The sequence below is a fragment of the Aphelocoma coerulescens genome, chromosome 21 (assembly GCF_041296385.1).
Source record: "Aphelocoma coerulescens isolate FSJ_1873_10779 chromosome 21, UR_Acoe_1.0, whole genome shotgun sequence".
In the NCBI taxonomy this organism is placed as follows: domain Eukaryota; kingdom Metazoa; phylum Chordata; class Aves; order Passeriformes; family Corvidae; genus Aphelocoma; species Aphelocoma coerulescens.
The window spans coordinates 655,373-675,993 of record NC_091034.1 but is presented as its reverse complement, the minus strand read 5'-3'; the positions used below and the strand labels follow the sequence as shown (position 1 = coordinate 675,993).

General features: G+C 51.9%; 2 protein-coding genes across 2 annotated transcripts; both read right to left on the bottom strand.

The window, feature by feature from the left end:
* Nucleotides 1-90: 90 nt before the first annotated feature.
* DDOST (dolichyl-diphosphooligosaccharide--protein glycosyltransferase non-catalytic subunit) lies at nt 91-5,495 on the bottom strand. The gene is made up of 11 exons (XM_069034834.1): nt 5,328-5,495; nt 4,086-4,196; nt 3,773-3,859; nt 3,426-3,529; nt 2,555-2,649; nt 2,137-2,230; nt 1,567-1,715; nt 1,145-1,292; nt 916-1,036; nt 669-775; nt 91-578 (listed from the first exon to the last, which is right to left on the bottom strand). Exons 1-11 carry the CDS (start codon nt 5,464-5,466, stop codon nt 429-431), a joined length of 1,305 nt encoding a protein of 434 aa, XP_068890935.1. The 5' UTR covers nt 5,467-5,495; the 3' UTR covers nt 91-428.
* KIF17 (kinesin family member 17) lies at nt 5,485-19,572 on the bottom strand. The gene is given in 18 exon segments (XM_069035220.1): nt 5,485-5,846; nt 6,034-6,134; nt 6,209-6,284; nt 6,545-6,803; nt 7,616-7,746; nt 7,749-7,794; nt 7,796-7,829; nt 10,383-10,507; nt 10,635-10,723; nt 11,734-11,847; nt 11,850-11,880; nt 12,487-12,584; nt 13,639-14,091; nt 15,194-15,383; nt 17,680-17,781; nt 18,151-18,171; nt 18,174-18,299; nt 19,366-19,572. Coding segments are annotated over 17 exon segments (2,289 nt in total). The 5' UTR covers nt 18,231-18,299; nt 19,366-19,572.
* Between the last annotated feature and the right edge of the window lie 1,049 nt (nt 19,573-20,621).

Below are 20,621 nucleotides of genomic sequence, written 5' to 3'. Positions count from 1 at the left end.
AGCTCACCCTGGTGAACGCCCGGAGCGGGCGAGGGTGAGGTGGGGACACAGCCCTCAGGTCCGGGAATGCACTGAATGCCCCACGCCAGGACTTCACTCCCCTCCAGGCTGAGAGGAACGAGAGCCTTTATTTTGAACTGGGAGTTAATCTGCAAGCCAAATCATTCCAACAATGGAGTGAAACAAACAGTGATTCATCAGTAAACACCGGAAGTGTTCCAGTCCCCGGGTTTGCAGAGACTTTGGCAATGGATTTCCCCCCCAAAATTTAATTTTCATTCTCAACAACCCCCCCAGGTGTAAAAAAAAAAAAAGACCAAATGCAGCCCCACAGTGCATCCGGCACCCACCAGTCCTCACACAGATACACGCGAGGCTCCGAGCACTGCCTGGCCCTCCTGGCACCAGGAAAGGCTCCCACAGGGAGCTCAGTCGGATTTCTCCTTCTCCTTCATGTGCAGGAAGACAATGCTGAACATGAAGAGGCCGACCATCATGGAGAAAGCGCCGGCGTAGTAGGGATATGCCGAGGGGATGAACCGCTCGTACTGCGTGTGCTGGAGGGGACGCACGGACACCTGGCATGGGACAGAGCAGCCCTTGCAGTCCAGCAGCCTGGGGCAGCCTTTCCTGCCAGGACAGGGTGGGATCCACTGCCCCACGCTTACCTGTGTGGAGGAGTAGAGGTGGGTGTATCCCAGCCGGTTGTAATCCACTTTGAACTGGAACACGCCATAGACATCCGGCAGCTTGAACTGCACGCTGTATTTGCCACCTGAGGGAGAGACAGGGTGACACTGAGGGGACACGAGAAGCTGTGGAAGGTGAAAACGCCCCCAGTGTGGGGCCAGGGCAGCGGTGGGACCTCCTGCTCCTCTTGAGGAGAACCTCCTGCTCCTCCTGACGGGGACCTACCGTTCCTCTTGAGGAAGGTGCGCACGAAGGGGTCGATGCGCACGAACTCCAGCTGGATGTCATCCCCGTCGAAGGGTACCCACTTGCCATCAGCGAGCTTCTCGATCACAATGCTGTACTCCTGGGACAAACGAACCAGCGATGCCTGAAAACGAGCCTCAGCCGACCCCGAGCTCCAAGGTTCCCCAAGTGCCAGGCGGCCCCCGCCCCGCCAGGCCGGCAGCCTCACCACGAGGTCAGTGACGGTGTAGGCGTTGGGCGGCGCCAGCTCCCCGACGCGGTGGTGGGACACGGCGCCCACGCGCAGAACCCCCTCCTCCTTGAACACCCAGCGCGACAGGGCCACGGCCAGCTCGTAGTTACCCGTCTGCGAGTACCTGCGGAACACGGGAGGCTGAGACAGCCGAGAAGACCCAGGGGCCAAACCCAAACTAAACCAAACAGATGTGAAAGCAACACAAACTGAGCTGAGGTTACAGGAAGGAGCTGCTTTCCAAAGCTCTTTGTTCCGCAACACCGAAAGACATGTCACCCCGATTCAATTCAAGCTTTCTGCTCTTTCCCAAAACATAAACGTTTGTTGCCTGTTTCCCAGGACTTTTGTCCTCAAACCACTCCTCAAACACTCCTCAGCCAGGGAAGCCAGCGCACCTCTTGGAGCCAGGAGTCGCTTTCTGCACGGCAGAGTTGAAGAAGGCGTCGCTGAAGAAATCCAGGGAGCCGCTGAAGACGACGCGGGCGTTGTTGCGCGCCTGCAGCCCCGCGATCAGCAGCGTGTTCTTCCCCACCGCGTGCGGGTACTGCGGAGCAACGAGGTGGAACAGGCCTTAGCCCACTTGGGAATGCATGGAGAAGAGTTTGCTGTGGAGTGGGACAGGCTGGCTGTCGTAGCACCAGCTGCAGTTAAGTAGTGACCACGAAGCTCAGAGAAAGAAGGAACAGGATTCTGATAGCCACTCCAGGTGGGATGGAATGGGAGAGATGCTTTGATCTAGGCCGGCCTCTCCTCCAGAGCACGTGTCCCTCACTCCGAACACCTCCCCACGAGCACAAAGCAGAGAGGAAGATTCCCAAGGCAACATGGGGAAGCAGCCAACAGCCCAATCCTTTCAAAACCAATCAGGAAATCAAACACTCCAGGATTTTCCCAAGCAGCTGAAGTTAGAGGGACTAAATTGCGGAAGCACAGCTCAAAACAGCAGAGAAAGGAAGGGAGCGTACCTGAGTGATGGGCTTATCTGGGAAGAAGGAGTAGGAGGTGGAGGAGCCAGTCAGGATATCCAGCACCAGCGGGTTGTCGGGATCAGCCACCATCCTTGCAGGGAAAGCCACAGTGAGCAGCACAAAGACCCCCAGGGCCCCCCACACCCAGAGGAACGTGTGGCCACCCGCTCAACCCCATGGACCTTCTCACCCTTCGAACCTGCTGAGAAACTAAATATTTCCTCCACTGATTTGTTAGGAACCATTCCTAAGCCAACAACTAAGCTATTTTGGAGGGTTTCCTTCTATTTTTGTTTGAAATCAAGAGAGATTTGTTAAGCTCACATTAAGAGTCCCAGTGGCTGACCCCACGCTCACCTCACAGCAACACCACTGGTTCCACTGCTCTACCCCCACCTCAGCCCCTGCTGCTCACCCAACTCCTCGGAACAGGATGGGGTTCAGTGCTGCTTTCCCCACAATGGTGGGGGCCTTCAGCAGGTTCTCAGTGTCGGCGACGATGAGCGTGTGCTGGGGAAACGAGAGAGAGCTGTGTGAGGTGAGTCGGGGTTTAGTGACAACAACAGCTCTGCAGTTAAAAGTTAACCTCATTTTTACAGACAATTACAACTGTTGGGTGAATGTTGTAGTTCAATTAAAAAGCAAAACAACAGCATTTTTCTGTTTATGATCAAATTAGGTTAATACTGATCCTCAAGGAAATATAAACTGCCGCTTGATAAAGACAGCAACACCTTCAGTGTTTAATTTCCCTGTATTTAGCAACCTTCACTCTCAAACCAGGACAACACGCACATATGTGCTGCTTCAACAGTTTACCTTAAACAAAAAATGATCCGAGTATATTTAGTTCAGACCTTAATATGTATTTTAATTTTAAAGTGCTGGATTACACCAGGTGGGAAAAACTGTAGAAATGCTTCTGTTTCTATACTGATCTGAAAATCTGGGACTGAAAATCTCCCCTCCCACATCTGAAGCGTTGCACTTGGTGTCCGACACACCGCACCCTCAGCTGAAATTCCCCCCAAGCTTCAGAGGGATCCAGAACCAGCATTAATCAGTCTCCCTGCCTGCACACGGTGACCATCTGAAACTAGAGCCTGAAGGATGCTGACAGCAGCAGAACTGAATGTTGCAACATGGATTATTTACCACTTTCCTGGGAGAAGGATGGGAGAGAAGGGATAGCAGAAAAAAGGGAGAACAAGGCCAGAGGACTCATCCCTAAAGCTTTGCACCCACGTGCTCGTTAAAGCAGCCCAAGGGTGCAGGCAAAGCGTTACCTGGCCGGGGTCGGAGATGTCGTAGTTGTGGTGGTCGATGACCGCTGTCCTCTCCTCATCGAACTCAATCCCGCACTCGCTGCCCAGCTCTCGCAGGGGGTCACCTGCAGGGACACAACAGATTCTCCGTTACAAGACACAAACTCAAAAGAAAAAGTAAATTCAGCTGAGAGTCGTGTGTTCAACGCTCTATGAGCCAAACCCCAGGGAGCAACATGACCTCCCGAGCTGCATTCCCACTGAACGTGTTACTAAAGGCTTTAATCACCCATTTCCTCGCAGCGCAAAACCTGAGGTGCACAAGGAGCGGCTGTTTTTGCTGCAGTGAGTTAATTCTCTGCACTCACCGATGTCTGAGCTGGCGGCGACGAGGACGCTGCCGCCGCCGTCGATGAACGCGGTGATGGTCTCCACATTGATGTTCCCACCAAAGTCTGAAAGCAAACAGCAACAATTCAAGCTAGAGCTCAGAAATAACCTCCCATTAGAATTAAACCATGGCAAATCACCAAATCTATGGCAGAACCACCAATACAGGCCAGGATGGAGCTGCAGTTTGCTACTGAGTACATCTAAAGTGTAAGATTTAACTAAAGTTCACAAAACAGCTGGAAATCCTCTTCCAGAAATGCCACCCGAGCTTTCCCCTTCCGCATTTACCTTCTATGGATGGGGAGAAGATGATGAGGTTGTCGTACAGGAATTCCCCGTATTTTATCAGGGACAGGCCGGCGTCATCTGCTGTCCGGAAGGTGAGGTCGAAGCCCCTGTCTGCAGCCAGGAGACAAAAGTGACAACTTCTGCATGGCCTGAAACCACCCATGGAGCAGCAAAGCTGCAGCAGGATCCAGAGGTTTATTCCCCCAAAGAAAGAGTGGTTTGGAAAAACTGGCTTAGGGGCTTTTTAGGAGCAGCACATGAGGGTTCCCACATAAACCCAAGGGGGTGGATCCCCTGAAGAGCCCAGATGTCAAAGGATGCCCTGCTGTCACCCATCGAACAGGGACTGATGCTGCACAGGACCCAAACACAGGCACAGCTGGGGAAACAGCCCCCATCTCCTGCCTCATTCTGACCAGAAGATCCCAACTCCCCCCACCCTCCAGGGAACCCAAATCTCCTCTCTCAGACTAGCACAGGGTTCCCAGTCTTCTCCCTCTGCTTAGCCAGGGGACCCAAACACCTCCCTGTAAACCAAGGAACCCCAGTCTCCTCCTTCTTCACATTCAGCCTGACCGGGCGACACCGACAGCACTCCCCTCTCAATCTCCTCCTTCACCCTGACATGGGGACCCAAATCTTCTTCATTCTGACCAGGGGAACCCAAACAACCCCCTCTCCCCGGGAACACCAACCTCCTTTTCTGCCTGACCAGGGGACCCCGATCTCCTCCCCCATTCTGACATAGGGAACCCAATCTCCTCCCTCATCCAGGCACAGAGTCCCCATCACCTCCCACAGCCCGACCAGGAGACCTCAAACACTCCATTCTCCCTCAGGGGACCTCGATCTGCTCCCTCAGCCTGACACTGACCCCAATCTCCTCCTCCACTCTGACATGGGATCCCCAAACACCTTCCTTTTCCGCCTGGAAACTCCAATTTCCTCCCTCTGCCCGGTGCAGGATCCCAAATCTCCTCCCTCATCCTGACCCGGAAACCCCGATCACCCCCCTCTCCCCTAGGGGACCCCTATCTTGACCACAAGAATCTAAACTCCTCCCTTCCAGCAAGGGACCCCTGGCTCCGCCCTCAGCCCCGCCAGGGGACCTCATCTCCTCCCTCGGCCTAACCCGAAGACCCCAAATATCCCCTTTTCCCTCAGGTAACTCCAACCTTCTCCCCCATCCTGACTCTGGGTCCCCAAGCCCACTCCTCCCGCTCCACCAAACCCGCTCCGTACCCGCGAGGCTGCGGAAGAACATCGAGTGCGTGTCGCGCAGGTTCCCGTTCTCCAGCAGCACCAGCGTGCGGGGCCCCCCCTCAGCGCCCGCCGCCAGCGCCGCCAGGAGCCCCCACACAGCCACAGCGGCCGCCGCCATCTTGCTCGCCGAACCACCTCAGAAGCGGGCAGCCTCCAGCCAATCAGCGCCGAGCCGCGCAGCCTCCAGCCAATCAGCGCCAGCGCCGCGCAGCCTCCAGCCAATCAGCGACAGACAGCTCCGCGGCGCCGGGACGCAGCGCAAACGCCGCCGCCCGGGGGAGGAGGGAGGGCCCGGCCGCCCTCTGCTCTCGGACACCGCGGTGGGACAAAAGCGGCGGCGCCGGAGCGGCTTTGCCGGAGCCGCCTTTGCCGGAGCCGCTTTGCCCGTCCTGCGCTTGGTGTCGGCGGTGGCAGCCAAGGCGAGGGACTGCAGGCGGAAGGGTCGGGGCTGGGGGATGGTGCAGGCGCTGCTCGCAGCCCCCTCGGAGCCTGCGGGAGCTGGAAGGGGAGAGGAAGGGGTTGTGGTGGGTGGCTGCAGGACCGCAAAATGCGGCTGTGCCCTGCGAGAAACCCCCGAGAGGTCAAAGGGTTGAGGCAGAATTGGTCCTGGGCGGGTCGCCATTTGATTCCTCAAGGAAAAGGAGGAAAATGAAGCGTGCCGGCGGTATCTGGGAGAAGGGGTTACCTTGGTCTGGGTGCAGGATCTGGCCGGCTCGCCGGGATCCGAAGTAGTTTCTGGCGGTGGTCTCGCTGTCGCTCCTGTCCAGCACCAGCCTGCAGCGGTCCAGGTGGGAAACGCGGTCAGCAGCCCCAGCGACAAGGCAAAATTGGTAAAATGGGATAGAAATGGAGGAGGAATGGGCCGTACCGCTGGCTCCCCGCTCTCATTCGAGGGGCTTGTCCGGGCAGGTTTGGGCTGTGGCGGGGCTGGGACCGCTGTGGGAAGAGGTGGCGTGAAGGGTGGCTGTGGGTACAACAATCACCGCTGCCCTGACTGCGCTCCCTGATCCCGGCACTGCTCAGAGCTTCCCGAGGGAGCCGCACCTCGTGCCACCTTAGATCATGGTATTCAAACTTTCCAGACAAACTTTATGTAGAAGATGTTATAACTGCACACATCCTGTCACAGCTGCGTGCCTGCATCACCCTCCTGTCATCCACAGCACCTTCCTCTCCCCTGGGCCCTGTCCCCTTACCTGCGGGCAGGTGGGTTTTTTGAATGTCAGGCTCTGGAATTTTCCAGCAGCCGCTCTCCTCATCCCAGACGGATTCAGGCCTGATCTTCTCCAGGTTGCTGTAGTTGCAGTCGCGCCGGATGAGGGACTGCACCTGATCCAGCAGCTGCTGGCAGAGCATCAGGTCCCGCTCCTGGCGCTGGATGGTGCTCAGATAATCCATCTTTTCCAGCCCAAACTCCAGCTGCAGGTCTTTGATCTCGGTCTGGGCAGCCCGGAGCTGGCCACAAAACAAGTGGTCAGGATTATAAGGCAGAGAGACTGATGGTTACTATGAGTACAGGAATTTGCCAGGCAGAGAAAGACAGTCAGGAAAGCTTCAATATTTGGAAACATTTCTAATTTAGGTACAAATTAGCATGAAATTTGTGTGCAGAGATTATTCCATGTCTGTTTTAAAGAAAGATTTCTCATGTTTCTCCACAGGGATGATATTTGAATGAACCTGAAGCTAATCTTACTGTTGTGGTGTTGGAACTCTTGGAAGTTCCTAACTTCATTTAAAAAGGTGCAATAGTTCTTTGATAACCTAAATACCCAAATAAAGCAAGTCCTTCATGTGCAGGTCTAGGACTGTACACACAAATGTAATTTTTTTTGCAGCCCCTCTGATTCTGCCACTAAATATCAGAGCAAAACTGATTTTCAAGTGTTTTGAAAATGAAGATTTTAAATGTAAAATTTAAGAGCGTTACTTTTATGCTTTATTTCTTCCCCCAGAAAGTGTGCTTAGAACTGATGGGAGCTGCAGCAGATCCATAGGTCAGCAGAGGGAGTCGCATCCCCTCCCATCCCAACACATCCTCCTTCAGCCAAGTGTCACACACCGAGCCTTTAAAACTGGTGGGGTTTGGGCTTCAAAAGCTTAATTCCCCACCTGAGGGCTGTTGCATCTGGGATTTCGTAAAAACCCACACAAACCACGTGGTGTATGAAATACTGACACAGCCAGAGTCATTCTCTAAACCTACAGCCCTAAACCCTGTAACGTAAAAAACGGGGATGTAGAGGAGGAAGGAGCTGCTCCCTCACCAGCATCTTGCTCTTGGCTCGAACCTCCTCCTGGATGGATTCATAGCTGTTGAGGAGAGCCTGCTCACTGCTGTCCTGGTTGGATTCCTGCAGTGCAGCCACCAGCTGCAGCCTCCGCTCGTCCGCGTATTCCGGCGTTTGTGCTTTTCCTTCAGGTCCTTGTTTTGAGCTTGTTCTCTCTCCCCCGACCACCTGCTGCTCCAGCATCTGCAGCCTGGAGAAGGGGAACACTCCTCTGAGCTTAGTGGTACTAGGAACCGGCTGCACAAGCATGGAGGATGCACGTCCTTCCATGGGTGACATTTAGGGAGACACAGAAACTTGGGAACTGTGGTAAGATTTTTTGCCCTATCATGGCAAATTCTAATTATTATTAACAGTTTCTGTCATAAATAGAATCCCAGAATGGTTTGGGTTGGGAGAACCTTAAAGACCATCTTGTCCCACCCCCTGCCATGGCCAGGGACACCTTCCACTACCTGGTCTTGGACACTTCCAGGGATGGGGCAGCCACAGCTGCTCTGGGCAAAATACTCCACAAAGGCAAAGCATATGTTACTCCAAAAACCTCAGTCAACAAGGATGTCCAGAAATCCATATTTCACAAAATTCTCTTTAAATCCCTTGTTTTGTGTAATGCATATTTAAATTCTTATTTAAATAAACATTGAATATATTATTACATTTAGGGTTTTTTTAAGATGCACAAAAGGTGCCAGAATTACACAGAGTGTTATTTTAAATGGTGGATGTGGGAGTGGTAGAGCTGAAACCCACAGTGTGGTTTCCATTTTGGGGTAGTATCAGCCACAGTTGATGATTTGTGTGACCTCAGCGTTGTTTATGGAGCACTGGCACAGGCCTGTATTTGAAATCATGCTCTGACATGGAAATAAAGCCATGCTCCAGAGCCATTCCTTTGCACAGGATCTGGAGCAGAGCAGAGAGCTCAGGTAGGCCAGCACTGGCTCAAATTGGCTGATAAGCCCTTTACTGATAACAGCCTCTTAATTATCTCCAAACCCTCTGAAATGGCTCATTCTCCCCCAGAACTGACCTGCTATTCTGCTGCACTGCTCCCGCCAGGCGACCTTCTCCTTCCTTTGCTTAATACACGATTGAATCCAAGGATTCAATCCTTGCTCTGCTGAGCTGCCCCGATGTGTAAAGCTTGAACAGGCAGCTTTGAAATCCCCATGCCTGTGGAACCAAACCCTCCTGCCCAATCTGCACAGAACCTGGATTTAACAATGTGATTAGAAGGGCATTTTCCCTTGTTTGACACAAAAGGAATAGGATTAATTCTTGCAATAGGACCAGTCCTGCAATAGGACCACTAACATTTGATATCCAAATGAAGGGTTTCTTTGAAGATCTCTCCATTAACAGACAGAATTGCCCACAAATTACAGACACTGCTGTTCTGCAATTCATAGCAGCTCCTTTTTGAACCAGGAGAGACCCAACAGAGCGAGCACATGCCACAGGAAAGCTGAAAGACTGGTTAAAACCCACAAAAGGACTGGTTAAAACCCACAGAACTGTTCAGAATCAAACTCTGTCATCCACAGCGTATCTCAGGTTGAGCTTTTCTAATTGTGATATCATTCTGCACAATAGAGTAAGCGAGAAACCAGCAGAATTTGCTTCAGTTGCGTATTTCTGGAGCAGCCCAAGCCCCCATGCTGCTTCAGTACATGGTGGTGTACTCTGGCTGAGGGAATTCTCTCAGGACAGCTCTCACATGGAGAAAACCTTGAACGGGGCTGCCTTTGAGATGGGCTGAGCACAAGTCTCGAGCCTGCATCCCTCATATCCCAGCCCTGTCCTCCAGGAGACAGTGCCCCTAAAATAGGATTACTGGGAAATTTTGCTGTCAGTTCTGGCTGATGTGCTGCAAACACTGTGAGATGCACGAGCTGGAGGCAAAACTGGCCTCAGTGATGGGAAGAGTCCATCCATGAGCCACAGGACAGCTGCTGCCTTACCTGTAGATACATGAGAGGGCTCCAAGTACCCTTCAAGGACCTCTTTCAAGAGGAAAAGGAGGCATCTCCGTAACTTGTGTGGGCACTTAAGACTCCCCTGCCTGCAGCTCCAGGCAGGATTTGTTACCAGGAGCACACACTTTTTGGCATCCACGTCTGCTGACTTGAACATCCCCGTTTTTCTCTCACAATTCTGGCGCTTGGCCTCACCGAGCGCCGCGAGGAACAGCTCTTCATCCACCCAAATAGGGCAAAGTTACTTTTGGGGTAAAAACAGCCTGGAGAAGAGAAGGCTCTAGGGAGACCTTAGAGCCTCTCTTGCTGCCTAAAGGCGCTCCAAGAAAGCTGGAGAAGGACTTTGGACAAGAGCCTGGAGAGCCAGGACAAGGGGGAATGGCTCCCACTGCCAGAGGGCAGGGTTAGATGGGATATTGGGAAGGAATTGTTCCCTGGGAGGGTGGGGAGGTCCTGGCACAGGGTGCCCAGAGCAGCTGTGGCTGCCCCTGGATCCCTGGCAGTGTCCAAGGCCAGGCTGGACATTGGGGCTTGGAGCAGCCTGGGACTGTGGAAGGTGTCCCTGCCCATGGCAGGGGTGGGATGGGATGAGCTTTAAGGTCCTTCCCACCCAAACCAGTTCATCATTTTAACTCACATGTGCCTGATTTGGGGCTGCACTGACAGCTGGAGCTCAGCAGCTGTGGTGTCATGGCAGAAGGCACCTGCTGCTGCCTGTGGGTGCTGCCCAGGGGACAGCTGGCATGAGCAGGGACGTCACTGACCTGGCAAGCACCAGCTGCTGGTCTGCAGGCAGGGAAATCCCCGGGGCAGTGACAGCTCCCACTGCTCCAGCACTGCCCCTGCTCACCCCACCAGTGTCTGTGACAGTCCCAGGTGCTGCTGAATGCTGGGGACAAAAGGAAAACAAAGGCTGTAGCTCTGGAAGGACGCAATGAGAGTCCTGGGGGAGATAAAGCACAACATTACCCACTCAGGTTTATTCCTCCCGAGGGGAGAAGGAGCCTCAAGGGTACCTGGGCTGACATTGGCTCTTCATGCACGGAAGCAGCACCAGCTTCATGGGAAGGTGTCTGGCCAGAGGTCGTTCTAGTCCGTGTGTCAGCTGAAAAGAGGAAATCCCCACAATGTTGGTAATGAACTGTGAAAAACCAGACATAAATCTGTGAAACCATCCCCCAAAGCCTTCACCCAAAGCCAGGAATGAGTGTTTGAAAGGAAAAGGGCTGTCATTTACCTACTTCTGCTGGTCAGTAAAAACCATGAAAGACCAAGAGGGTGTATGGGGTAAGGAATGCAGATTGTACAGGGCTGGGAGAGCCTGGCTCCAAAAATAATCCATTTCAGAGGCTGGGGGTGCACATTTGTAATCAGAGGAGGAAAAAATAAAAAACCTCTCAAGCCTTCACCTTCGAAACTGATAGCACCAAAAGTGAAGAATATAGGTTCCACGATTGCTTGTGGGTGATAAGTGCTGTAGGAGCACATTGCAAACCATGCCCTGAGGCACTGCGGGTGTCAGTGAAAAGTAGTAATGGAGAGGAGAGGAGAGCTGGCAACAATTTACAGGATGTGAGAGGAATATCTGCCTTGCAGTGAGCGATGGTGTGGATAATCCACCGGGAGAGCAAGTGCTGCAGCACATTTGCATATGGAGGGAGAGACTGCGGCAGCCACCCCGCCCTCGGGAATGAGTCCAGTGGGATTGGGACAGAGCAGTGACCTCTGCTCCAGAAACACGCTGCCCTCAGCCAGGGGGAACTCTGCTACGTGGGCAAAAAGCAGGTGTTTCATTCAGAAATGAGGCTTTTCATTGCCTCAAGGCTTACAGGGTTGGGTCAGGCTGGTCCCGACAGGAAAAGAAGTCAGGGAAATAGGGGAGAGGACAAAACTGGGACAGTCTTAAATCTGGCCCAGGAGAGGCAGAGTTCCTGCTCCTGCTGTGGATAAGGGCAGGTTGGGAGCAGGGACTGCTGCTGCCAGGCAGCATTGCTGCAGTAGCAGCGCTGCCTTTTAAAGGCTGCAGTGGCTGCCACAGATCCGACTGCAGAAACAGCCCCTGCTCCTGAGGGAACCTGGGCTTGGCTGCACAGCCTCCACCCGCCTCCTCCACACCTGCTTCCTTCCTGAAGAGATCCTTGAGAACAGACACCTTGAGATCAAAGTCATCCCTCAGGCTGCTGATGTCCTTCTCCAGGTGGGCGCAGGACGCCTGCTGTGCTTGGTAGCTGCCTGGAGCCGGGCCAGCCTCTCCTTGTACTCCTGTAAGGCACAGCAACAGCCCTGTGACTGTTCCCGAGGTCACATCCAGCTCCACTCCAGGTCACACACCCATCCCAATACAACTCCACCACCCCGTATTCACTGACATTTTCTGTGACTTGTCACAGTAGTGATGGAAAGTGACTCTTCAGCCCTAGAAACGGCTGCCTTGGGTGGTTGTGGTGCCCTGGAATGAACTTTCTAAAGAGCAAGGAGAGAGTTTTGTTTCCCTCTGGCTACTCATTCTTCCTCCTGGCTCTGTATTCCTCATTTTCTTCATTTCTGTTCCTAACATCTTTGACTACTGCTTTCCTCAACTCTGTTCCTCCCTTCTCTGATAATTTCACACGTAGTTACTCCAAAAATTCTTCCTGGGAATACATTCCAATCCATCTCCAGAGAGGTGGGAACAAGAGGTGGACTGTAATAAGGCACATGGCCTCCATAACACATGGTCTGTTCACAGGAGAAGTCCAAGGATTAGAAATTAGAGAAAGAAATAGAAAAAGAGAATTGTTCTGGAAAGGCTGAACCATATTTGTAATGATTACTATGAAAAAGTTTTAGTCAAAGCCACTCAAAGTTGGATATCCCTTCCCAACTTACTTCTCCGATCAGCTGCTTCTCTGCTTCCAGATCCACCTGGGGTTTGAGGCAGGGAGCTGGATTTGCTCCCAGGTGAGCAGCCTCAGCAGGTAGAAGCCCTACAAAGCAAAGTAGAAATAAAAATCACTCACAGTCACTGGGTGGGACTGTCTGCAGAATTCCTGGCAAGAGAACAAAGAAGCTGGGTGCCAAGAAAGAACATGGCAACCCCTGTGCTCCTTCAAACCACGCTCGCTGCCAGAACACCCACTGGCCTGGGGCTCCATAGGTGTGGGGAGAGAGGGAGAGGTTCCAGCTTCAGGGGAAACATGAAAGTGAATTTAATTATATGGTATTTATAGATACAAATATCTCTTTCAAAGAATAACAGGAGGCTTGTTTCCAGGGCTATGCTACAGACTTGGGAGATAAAAGACACTGGGAAGATGAAAAGTGCAAGGAAATTACCTTCTTTGTTCACAGCTGTTTCTGAAAGGTGGCAGAAAGGAGGAAAAAGTCATCCTACAGCCTTATTCCCCTGCTGAAAGTTGCCCTTTTTTAATTCTTCACAGGGGATCAGCTCCCTAAAGACTGCTTTTCCCCATTTGTTCCTACACTTGCTATTCCTCCTCCAGAGGAAAGAGCAAGTGTGCTGAGGTTGGGCTGAGTCCTCAAGCACTGCCATAAGGAGGGCAAAACTTCTCTTGTAGTGCCAAAAATTCACATGGTAGGAGAACAAGAGCTGAATGCTCACTTTGAAAACATATATATATACATATGTATATATATATATATATATACATATATATATATGTATATTCAATAAAGAATTTTACAGTATTATTTCTTTTGCAGCTCATTTTTGTTCTTCTGGCTGAAACCACTCTTTTGCAACTGACCAAATTCTAGCCACAATCACCAAAAATAACCAAGGATTTGAATCATGTCAGCATTTTCTAACAGAATTTGTCACTATTGAAAACACTGGGTTATTGAGATGGTCTTTGCCAGTGGAATAAGGTCAATTTGGCAGCAGTGAAGAAAAAGTCTGTAACCAGAATGGAGAACTCTTCCTCCAATAGGTAAGGGAAAGGTTGAGGTGAAATTTAGCTAGCACTTTATGTGTAAAACCCCCTTTTTTGACATCTCTGCAGCCAGTAAGGGCTCTCCTACCCGACAAGTCACTTGTGCCCATGTGTTCAGCCAGAATGGCCTTCAGCTTCTTAATCTCCTCCTGACAGTCCCTCAGCAGCACATCCTTGGGGTCCTCGTTGATGCAGGGCTTGTTCCTGATGTTCTTGGCTCGATTTGCAAAGCACAGGGGGCTGAGGCTTTCCTCACAGCTGTCATCAGCTGGAGACACGCATGCCACCATCAGGGTCCTGGTGTTCCCTCCCAGGGAGTCCTGGAGCAGCCTGGTCAGCTTGGAGTCTCCATAGGGAATGTGTCTGCACCTGCCATCGACCAGGGCCGAGAGGACGTTGCCCAGGGCAGGCAGGGAGAGGTGGATTTTGGTGGCCCCTTTGAGCCGCTCCCCCGTGACACCAGCTCTTGACTGTCTCTCACTTCCTGCCAGATCCACTAAGTTGAGTTTGGCAGCCCTAAGGTGGGCCTGCCCTGGCTCATCTGCATGGAAATAATTCCCACATAGCTCTTAGAAGGAAGCATTTCAACAGTCAAGAGCCAGGACTCTCTCAGCACCACGTCCTGCTCCAGCCCTGTTCTCTGTCTGCATTGGGGCCCTGACTCCCTGAAGCAAATAAATATCTGTTTAATCTTAACACTGCACATTTTAGTGCTTTCCTCAACAGGATCCACAGTAAAAATTCATGCCTGTTCTTACTCTCCCAGTGAGCTCTGAACACACACACACTGCCCCCTCCATGTATTTCCACAGTATTTACAATTTCAGCCAGAGAAATCAGAGAAACTCAGGCTAGATTGAGGGCCCTGCACCAATCTGGAGCACAGAAGAGGAGTGCAAATACTTCTTCTTCCCTTTTGGGATTAAAATTGGGATTTGACAGACCCACACAATGCATCCACTGTCTGTACTAATTGAGGAACTCCCTAAATCCCTCACTTACTGAGTGGAAAATGAGGTACTGTCATCAACATCTGGAACCACAGTTTTGGAAGATGTAGTGTGACTGAAACAGCTGAAGAAAACAAAGCCAAGCTGTTCACAGCCAGGGTCAAAGACAAGGCAGAGATTAATTATTTTCTCATCCCAGGAAAAACCCTCTCCAACGCCCTGTTCAGACCCAGCGAGGCAGCTCTTCCAACTAAAGAAATACCAATAAGATACTCATGAAAGGAAAATTAGTCGCTAAAACTTTATTAAAGGATTCTTCCATCTTTTAAAAATATGCCCTATGATTAAGCTCAGTGAAGGAGCTGTCAGGTGATATGACCTGAATGGTTTTGGTTGGGAGGGACCCTAAGACTCATCTCATTCCACCCCTGCCATGGGCAGGGACACCTTCCACCATCCCAGGCTGCTCCAAGCCCCGTCCAGCCTGGCCTTGGGCATTTCCAGGGATCCAGGGGCAGCCACAGCTGCTCTGGGCACCCTGTGCCAGGGCCTCCCCACTCTCACAGGGAAGAGGATTTTTCTCCTGGACCTACAATCATTTGGGATCTAAGGGTAGCTGTGGGATGACGAGTGACCACAGAGATCCTGCACCCTGCTAGGCCCAGGCCTAAGGCAGGACATCCAGGTAGCCACCTACAGTGCAGATTTCCACCCTGACAGTGAAGATGGAGTGGGGCTGGGAGGAGTCCTTGTTCATGAGGGTGAAGGCCGCTGCTCTGTTCCTGCAGCCCGTGTCCATCAGCTGCTCACACTGTGCCACGCTGGGCACGGCGTGCAGGGACAGCCCCTTCACAAACACCCCCTGCTCTGGGTGCTCCCTCAGCTGCCAACAGGACAACGCAAACCAGGTCAGAACCAGAGGCACTGAAACCATGGAAAATTACACTGGGAATGGCCTGGAAGCTTGAGTGCTACATGAAATTAAACTGCAGTATGAGAAAAGCACATCTGACTGCCACCAAAAAAGCCTTATTTCTGAAGGAGGAATAAAACCACAGAAAAAGAGGGAACCACCTTCATGGCTAAAAGAATTTCAGTTAAAAAAGTTGCTGATTGATTCAGACATCCCCCAGGCCATGAGGAACCCAGCTCCTATCCACCCTCCACCTTCTCTATTATTAAGCTGCATATTTTAAACAAGAATCAAAATACATCTCACCTATTATGGCAAAGACTCTAAGATCTCCTCAATCACAGGAAGCTTTTTTTAATATCAAAGCACAGATACAATATTCCCAGATATTGTTCCCAGTGCTTTGCTGAACTCTCTGCTCTGAGTGGGTGGCTTGAGCTCACTGACAGCATTCCCAGAGTCACACCTGTCACACACAGGTGAACTGTCATCATTTTTCTCCAGATTAATTAATTTTTAAATGAGCAAAAATCCTATTTGGGCCCCTTGGTTGGGGCAGAGCATTAAATACCCAACAGCACCTTCTCAGTAATTATCAACCACACAGATGAAAAGTTTCATACAGAATGCTAATAAGCAATGGAAATATCCAAAGTTTTGAGTTACCCATCAAACCTACATAAAAAAATACAAATAATCCAGAGATCCCTGCACTCCTACACCAGCCCCCTCCACACTGGGAATTTTAAATGAGCTGAATTAATTTTCCACAGCTCTGTTACACCCCACATCTGCTAAGTTCATCACTAAAACTATCTTTATCATGTCAGCTGGGATACCGAGATACAGTTCTCACGATAGAGCAACACAGACCATGTTTGGCACTGTGACTTCCAAAGAGGAGGCTCAGATACTTCAGTGATGTTCACAAGAAATGACGTAAAATAGTGTTTGCTGTTAAAAAATCCCACAGAACATAGCAAAAGTGGCTGAAAACTTAACTGGGTGGGATTTATCCTTGTTCCAAAGCCACGATGCCCGGGACGAATCCAGGTACAGTCACAGCCAGAGTGTTCATACACTGTGACTTGCCTGTGCTACTGAGAGCCCCAGGATTGGCCTGGCTCTGTCTGGGGGTGATGCAGAGTCCCCGAGGAACACTAGACCAAGGACATGGCTGTAGTCACTGAGGTGAAAGGCAAAGGAATTAACAAAACTGGGATTCTGGGGGGAATTGGGGGACACAGAGGAATGCAGCGGGTCAGCCTGGGATTTGTTTCCGCAGGACACGACTCCCTCAGGTACTCAGAGGAGGCAGCAACAGGCAGTGTGACAGAGTTACCCTGGAAACTGCTCTGCCCAGCTCCTGCCCTCCCCGTGCCAACTGCATCACCATGGAAACCCGTGTCACCGCGGATGTGGAACAAAGGATGGGAAACTGCAGCAAGAAGTCCCCTTCTCCCACTCTCCCTCAGCACGAGACAGGTGAAGCACACTTGGAACATGGAGCAGAGAGGGGTTTGCCTGCCTTAAAGCCATAAAGATGTTGGAAATATCTGCCCTGTAAGGCAGTTTGGGTCTATTGCCATCCCAGAGTGTCTCAAGGTGCTATTGCCTTGGTTTTATTTACCAGGGCAGTCCTGCAAGGAAGTAAATTGGGACAGGAAATTTCTAGCTCCCTCCAGGAACACATACAAAAAGATCTGCAAAGCCACCAAGAAGTAAATTTTATAAAGATCAGCCCCCTGATTAGGATTTCAGGAGAGTTTACCCTCCTGCGGTCCTGTAAACTTCACATGTGTTCCCATGGGGAGTAATATCTGCTGTGGCCCCTCAAAATGGATCAGCCTTTTAGGTTTAGGCAGATAAAGAGATCATCCATGGCTCCACTGGATCAGATTAAACATTTATAAGGCCCAGAATTCTCCTGCTTTAGAGACAAGCATGAGATGAAGAGGATGAGGAAGAAACTGCCCCATGGGCACTTTATTCCATCCTTGTCCAGTGAAGGACTTTCACAGAGCTGCTGCTGAGCTACCAGCCACTATCATGTGGGATACACCACACACATCTCCGACTGCATCCTGTTCCTAAACTTTCACTGAAGTCCCTCAAAAGCCCCTCTTAGCTTCCATATTCCTCACATAACTTCATATTCTGGCACTCAAGCGTCTGACAGAGAACATTGCTGCACTTCTGTAAGTCATGGTAACACCTATCTGAGCTAATTAAAGCACTTAATTAAGACACCATGAGTCCGCCTCACCTCCAGCTTCTGCTTGGTGTCAGCTCCTAGAAGGTCTCGTATGTCCTCATTGTAGATCTCCAGGTAGGAGGCTCCCAGCCAGAGCTTGGCCTTTTCAGCACACTGCACAACACAGGGAGGATTTGGGGAGAGGCTGCACAGCACGGGCAGCCCACAGAGCCCCTCCCACAGCTGGGTGCCCACCACCCATCAGCACCCCATCCAATCTGCCCTGGCAATTCAATCCAGCTGGAGCCACTCAACACTGCAAGGGACTTTTGGTCCTTCCACACCTCAAGTCCATAATGTCGTGTGGGATAAGGGTGCAGTTCATCGGACTGTGGACAGGCCTCAGCATAAGGATGAGAAGCAGTGCACCCCAAACCTGTCCCTATTCACACTTCATGTGCCATCAGCACTCACTTCTTGAGATAGGACACCAGAAAAGTCTTTCTAGTAAAAACTTACCCACAGGATTTCTTTCACACCCACCTGTGTGCTCTCAAAGATGTGTGTTCAAATGCCCTGGGAATGATCCCTTTCTGTGAGGAGGGATCCACAACTCCCTGCATGGTGAATGACTTCCCACTGCCACTCTGGCCACAGGCAAAGATGGTGCCATTGTAGCCTTCCGTGACAACCTGGAAATGGGGAAAAATCAAAGAAAACTACCATCATCTTTGCCTAACTGGAAATACATTGTCCAGAGTCATTCCCACCCCCTAAAAGGTATTTTAAAGAAAGAGCTGGAAGTAAACATCAAACAGCTGCTTAATCTCCACACACCATCAGAGTATAGTAATTACAAAATTAGCATATAAATCAATGTTTTTCTCTTAAAACTGGGAATCTTGAAGCAATGCAGGTGTTGAAAAGCAGTTGACAACGCCAACACTTAGAAAACCAGAATATTTTTTGCCATAGGGCATAAAATCTTATGAGATTGAAAGAGACAACCAGAACAATAGTTGGTTGTAGGGTGGCCAAAGGGATGTTCTCTAGCTTTGAATAATTTTTGCTTGGCAAAAGTGCTTGCTCACCGTCACTTGTCCCTATTTCAGAGAAGTGTGTTAGGAACAGAAAATAATTGGATTTCTTAAGGTTTAAATAAGAAAAAAAGAACCTATTAGTCTAATATCTTCTGTTTCTAGCCCTGCTTGTTCTCATGATCAGGAGCTTCTATCTTAAAACCATCAGAAGCCATTTAATCCATGTTACTTCTTCTAACAAAACTTTTTTGGGGGGGAGGTTGGTCTTTTTTTGCTTAACAGGTTCATTTCTCACCACAGCTGTTTTCTGTGCTCATCTGTTAACAAGGAAACAAATGGATCCCCTCTCATTTTGCCAGTCTAAGCGAGGCTGAGGTTTGGGTTGGGAGGAACCTTAAAGCTCATCTCATTCCACCACCCTGCCATGGGCAGGGACACCTTCCAGCGTGGGGAAGATCAAGTGGATCCTGCTCCATTTAGGGATCACCTGTAAAACTCCTCAAGCCCATGTCTCAGGCTATGTGTTCACAGAATATCCTCAGTTGGAAGGGACCCACAAGGATCAGAGTCCAACTCCTGGCCCTGCATGGACACTCCAACAATCCCACCCTGTGCCTCAGAGCACTGTCCACATGCTCCTGGAGCTCTTTCTCTCATTGTGGTGCCCAAAACTACCCCCATCCCTGGCTGCGTGGGGCTGCCCTGGGTCCCCACTGACCTCCACGAGCGGGTAGGGGGTCTCGTTGTAGATGTGCTCGGTGCTGTGCTCCTCACTGAACACCCCGCTGAAGAAGAACTGCCCGGGGGGCTCCGCGGGGGCCACGGGGTCTCGCAGGAGGCACCGGCCCCACCGCTGTCCACACCGACGATCGCCCGGCACCGCAGGGCACGGCCACCTTCACTGCCTCCATGGCCATCGCCCCAGTCACCCCACACCGGGGTCAGTCACCCACACACCGGGGTCAGTCACACACACACCGGGGTCAGCCCCACACACACCGGGGTCAGTCACCCACACACACACGGGGTCAGTCACACACACACCGGGGTCAGTCACCCACACACCGGGGTCAGTCACACACACACACGGGGTCAGCCCCACACACACCGGGGTCAGTCACACACACACCGGGGTCAGCCCCACACACACCGGGGTCAGTCACCCACACACGGGGTCAGTCACCCACACACGGGGACAGTCACCCCAAACCGGGGTCAGTCCCACACACACCGGGGACAGTCACACACACCGGGGTCAGTCACACACACACCAGGGTCAGTCACACACACACCGGGGTCAGTCACCCCACACCGGGGTCAGCCCCACACACACCGGGGTCAGTCACCCACACACCAGGGTCAGTCACACACACTGGGGTCAGTCACACACACACCGGGGTCAGTCACCCACACACCAGGGTCAGTCACACACACTGGGGTCAGTCACACACACACCGGGGTCAGTCACCCCACACCGGGGTCAGCCCCACACACACCGGGGTCAGTCACCCACACACCGGGGTCAGCCCCACACACCGGGGTCAGTCACCCACACACCGGGGTCAGTCACCCACACACCGGGGTCAGTCACACACACCGGGGTCAGCCCCACACACACCGGGGTCAGTCACCCACACACCGGGGTCAGCCCCACACACACCGGGGTCAGTCACCCACACACCGGGGTCAGCCCCACACACCGGGGTCAGTCACACACACACCAGGGTCAGTCACACACACACCGGGGTCAGTCCCACACACCGGGGTCAGCCCCACACACACCGGGGTCAGTCACCCACACACCGGGGTCAGCCCCACACACCGGGGTCAGTCACACACACACCAGGGTCAGTCACACACACACCGGGGTCAGTCCCACACACCGGGGTCAGCCCCACACACACCGGGGTCAGTCACCCACACACCAGGGTCAGTCACACACACACCGGGGTCAGCCCCACACACCGGGGTCAG

Bases quoted from the DNA above. Each gene is read 5' to 3' on its own strand.
- DDOST (XM_069034834.1), bottom strand. From the start codon at position 5,466: ATGGCGGCGGCCGCTGTGGCTGTGTGGGGGCTCCTGGCGGCGCTGGCG. The intron at 2,650-3,425 runs GTAACGCTTTGC...TCGTTTCCCCAG, and splicing joins ACATCTCCGACCCCGGCCAG to CACACGCTCATCGTCGCCGA. The intron at 1,293-1,566 runs GTGCGCTGGCTT...CGTGTTCCGCAG, and splicing joins GCGACTCCTGGCTCCAAGAG to GTACTCGCAGACGGGTAACT.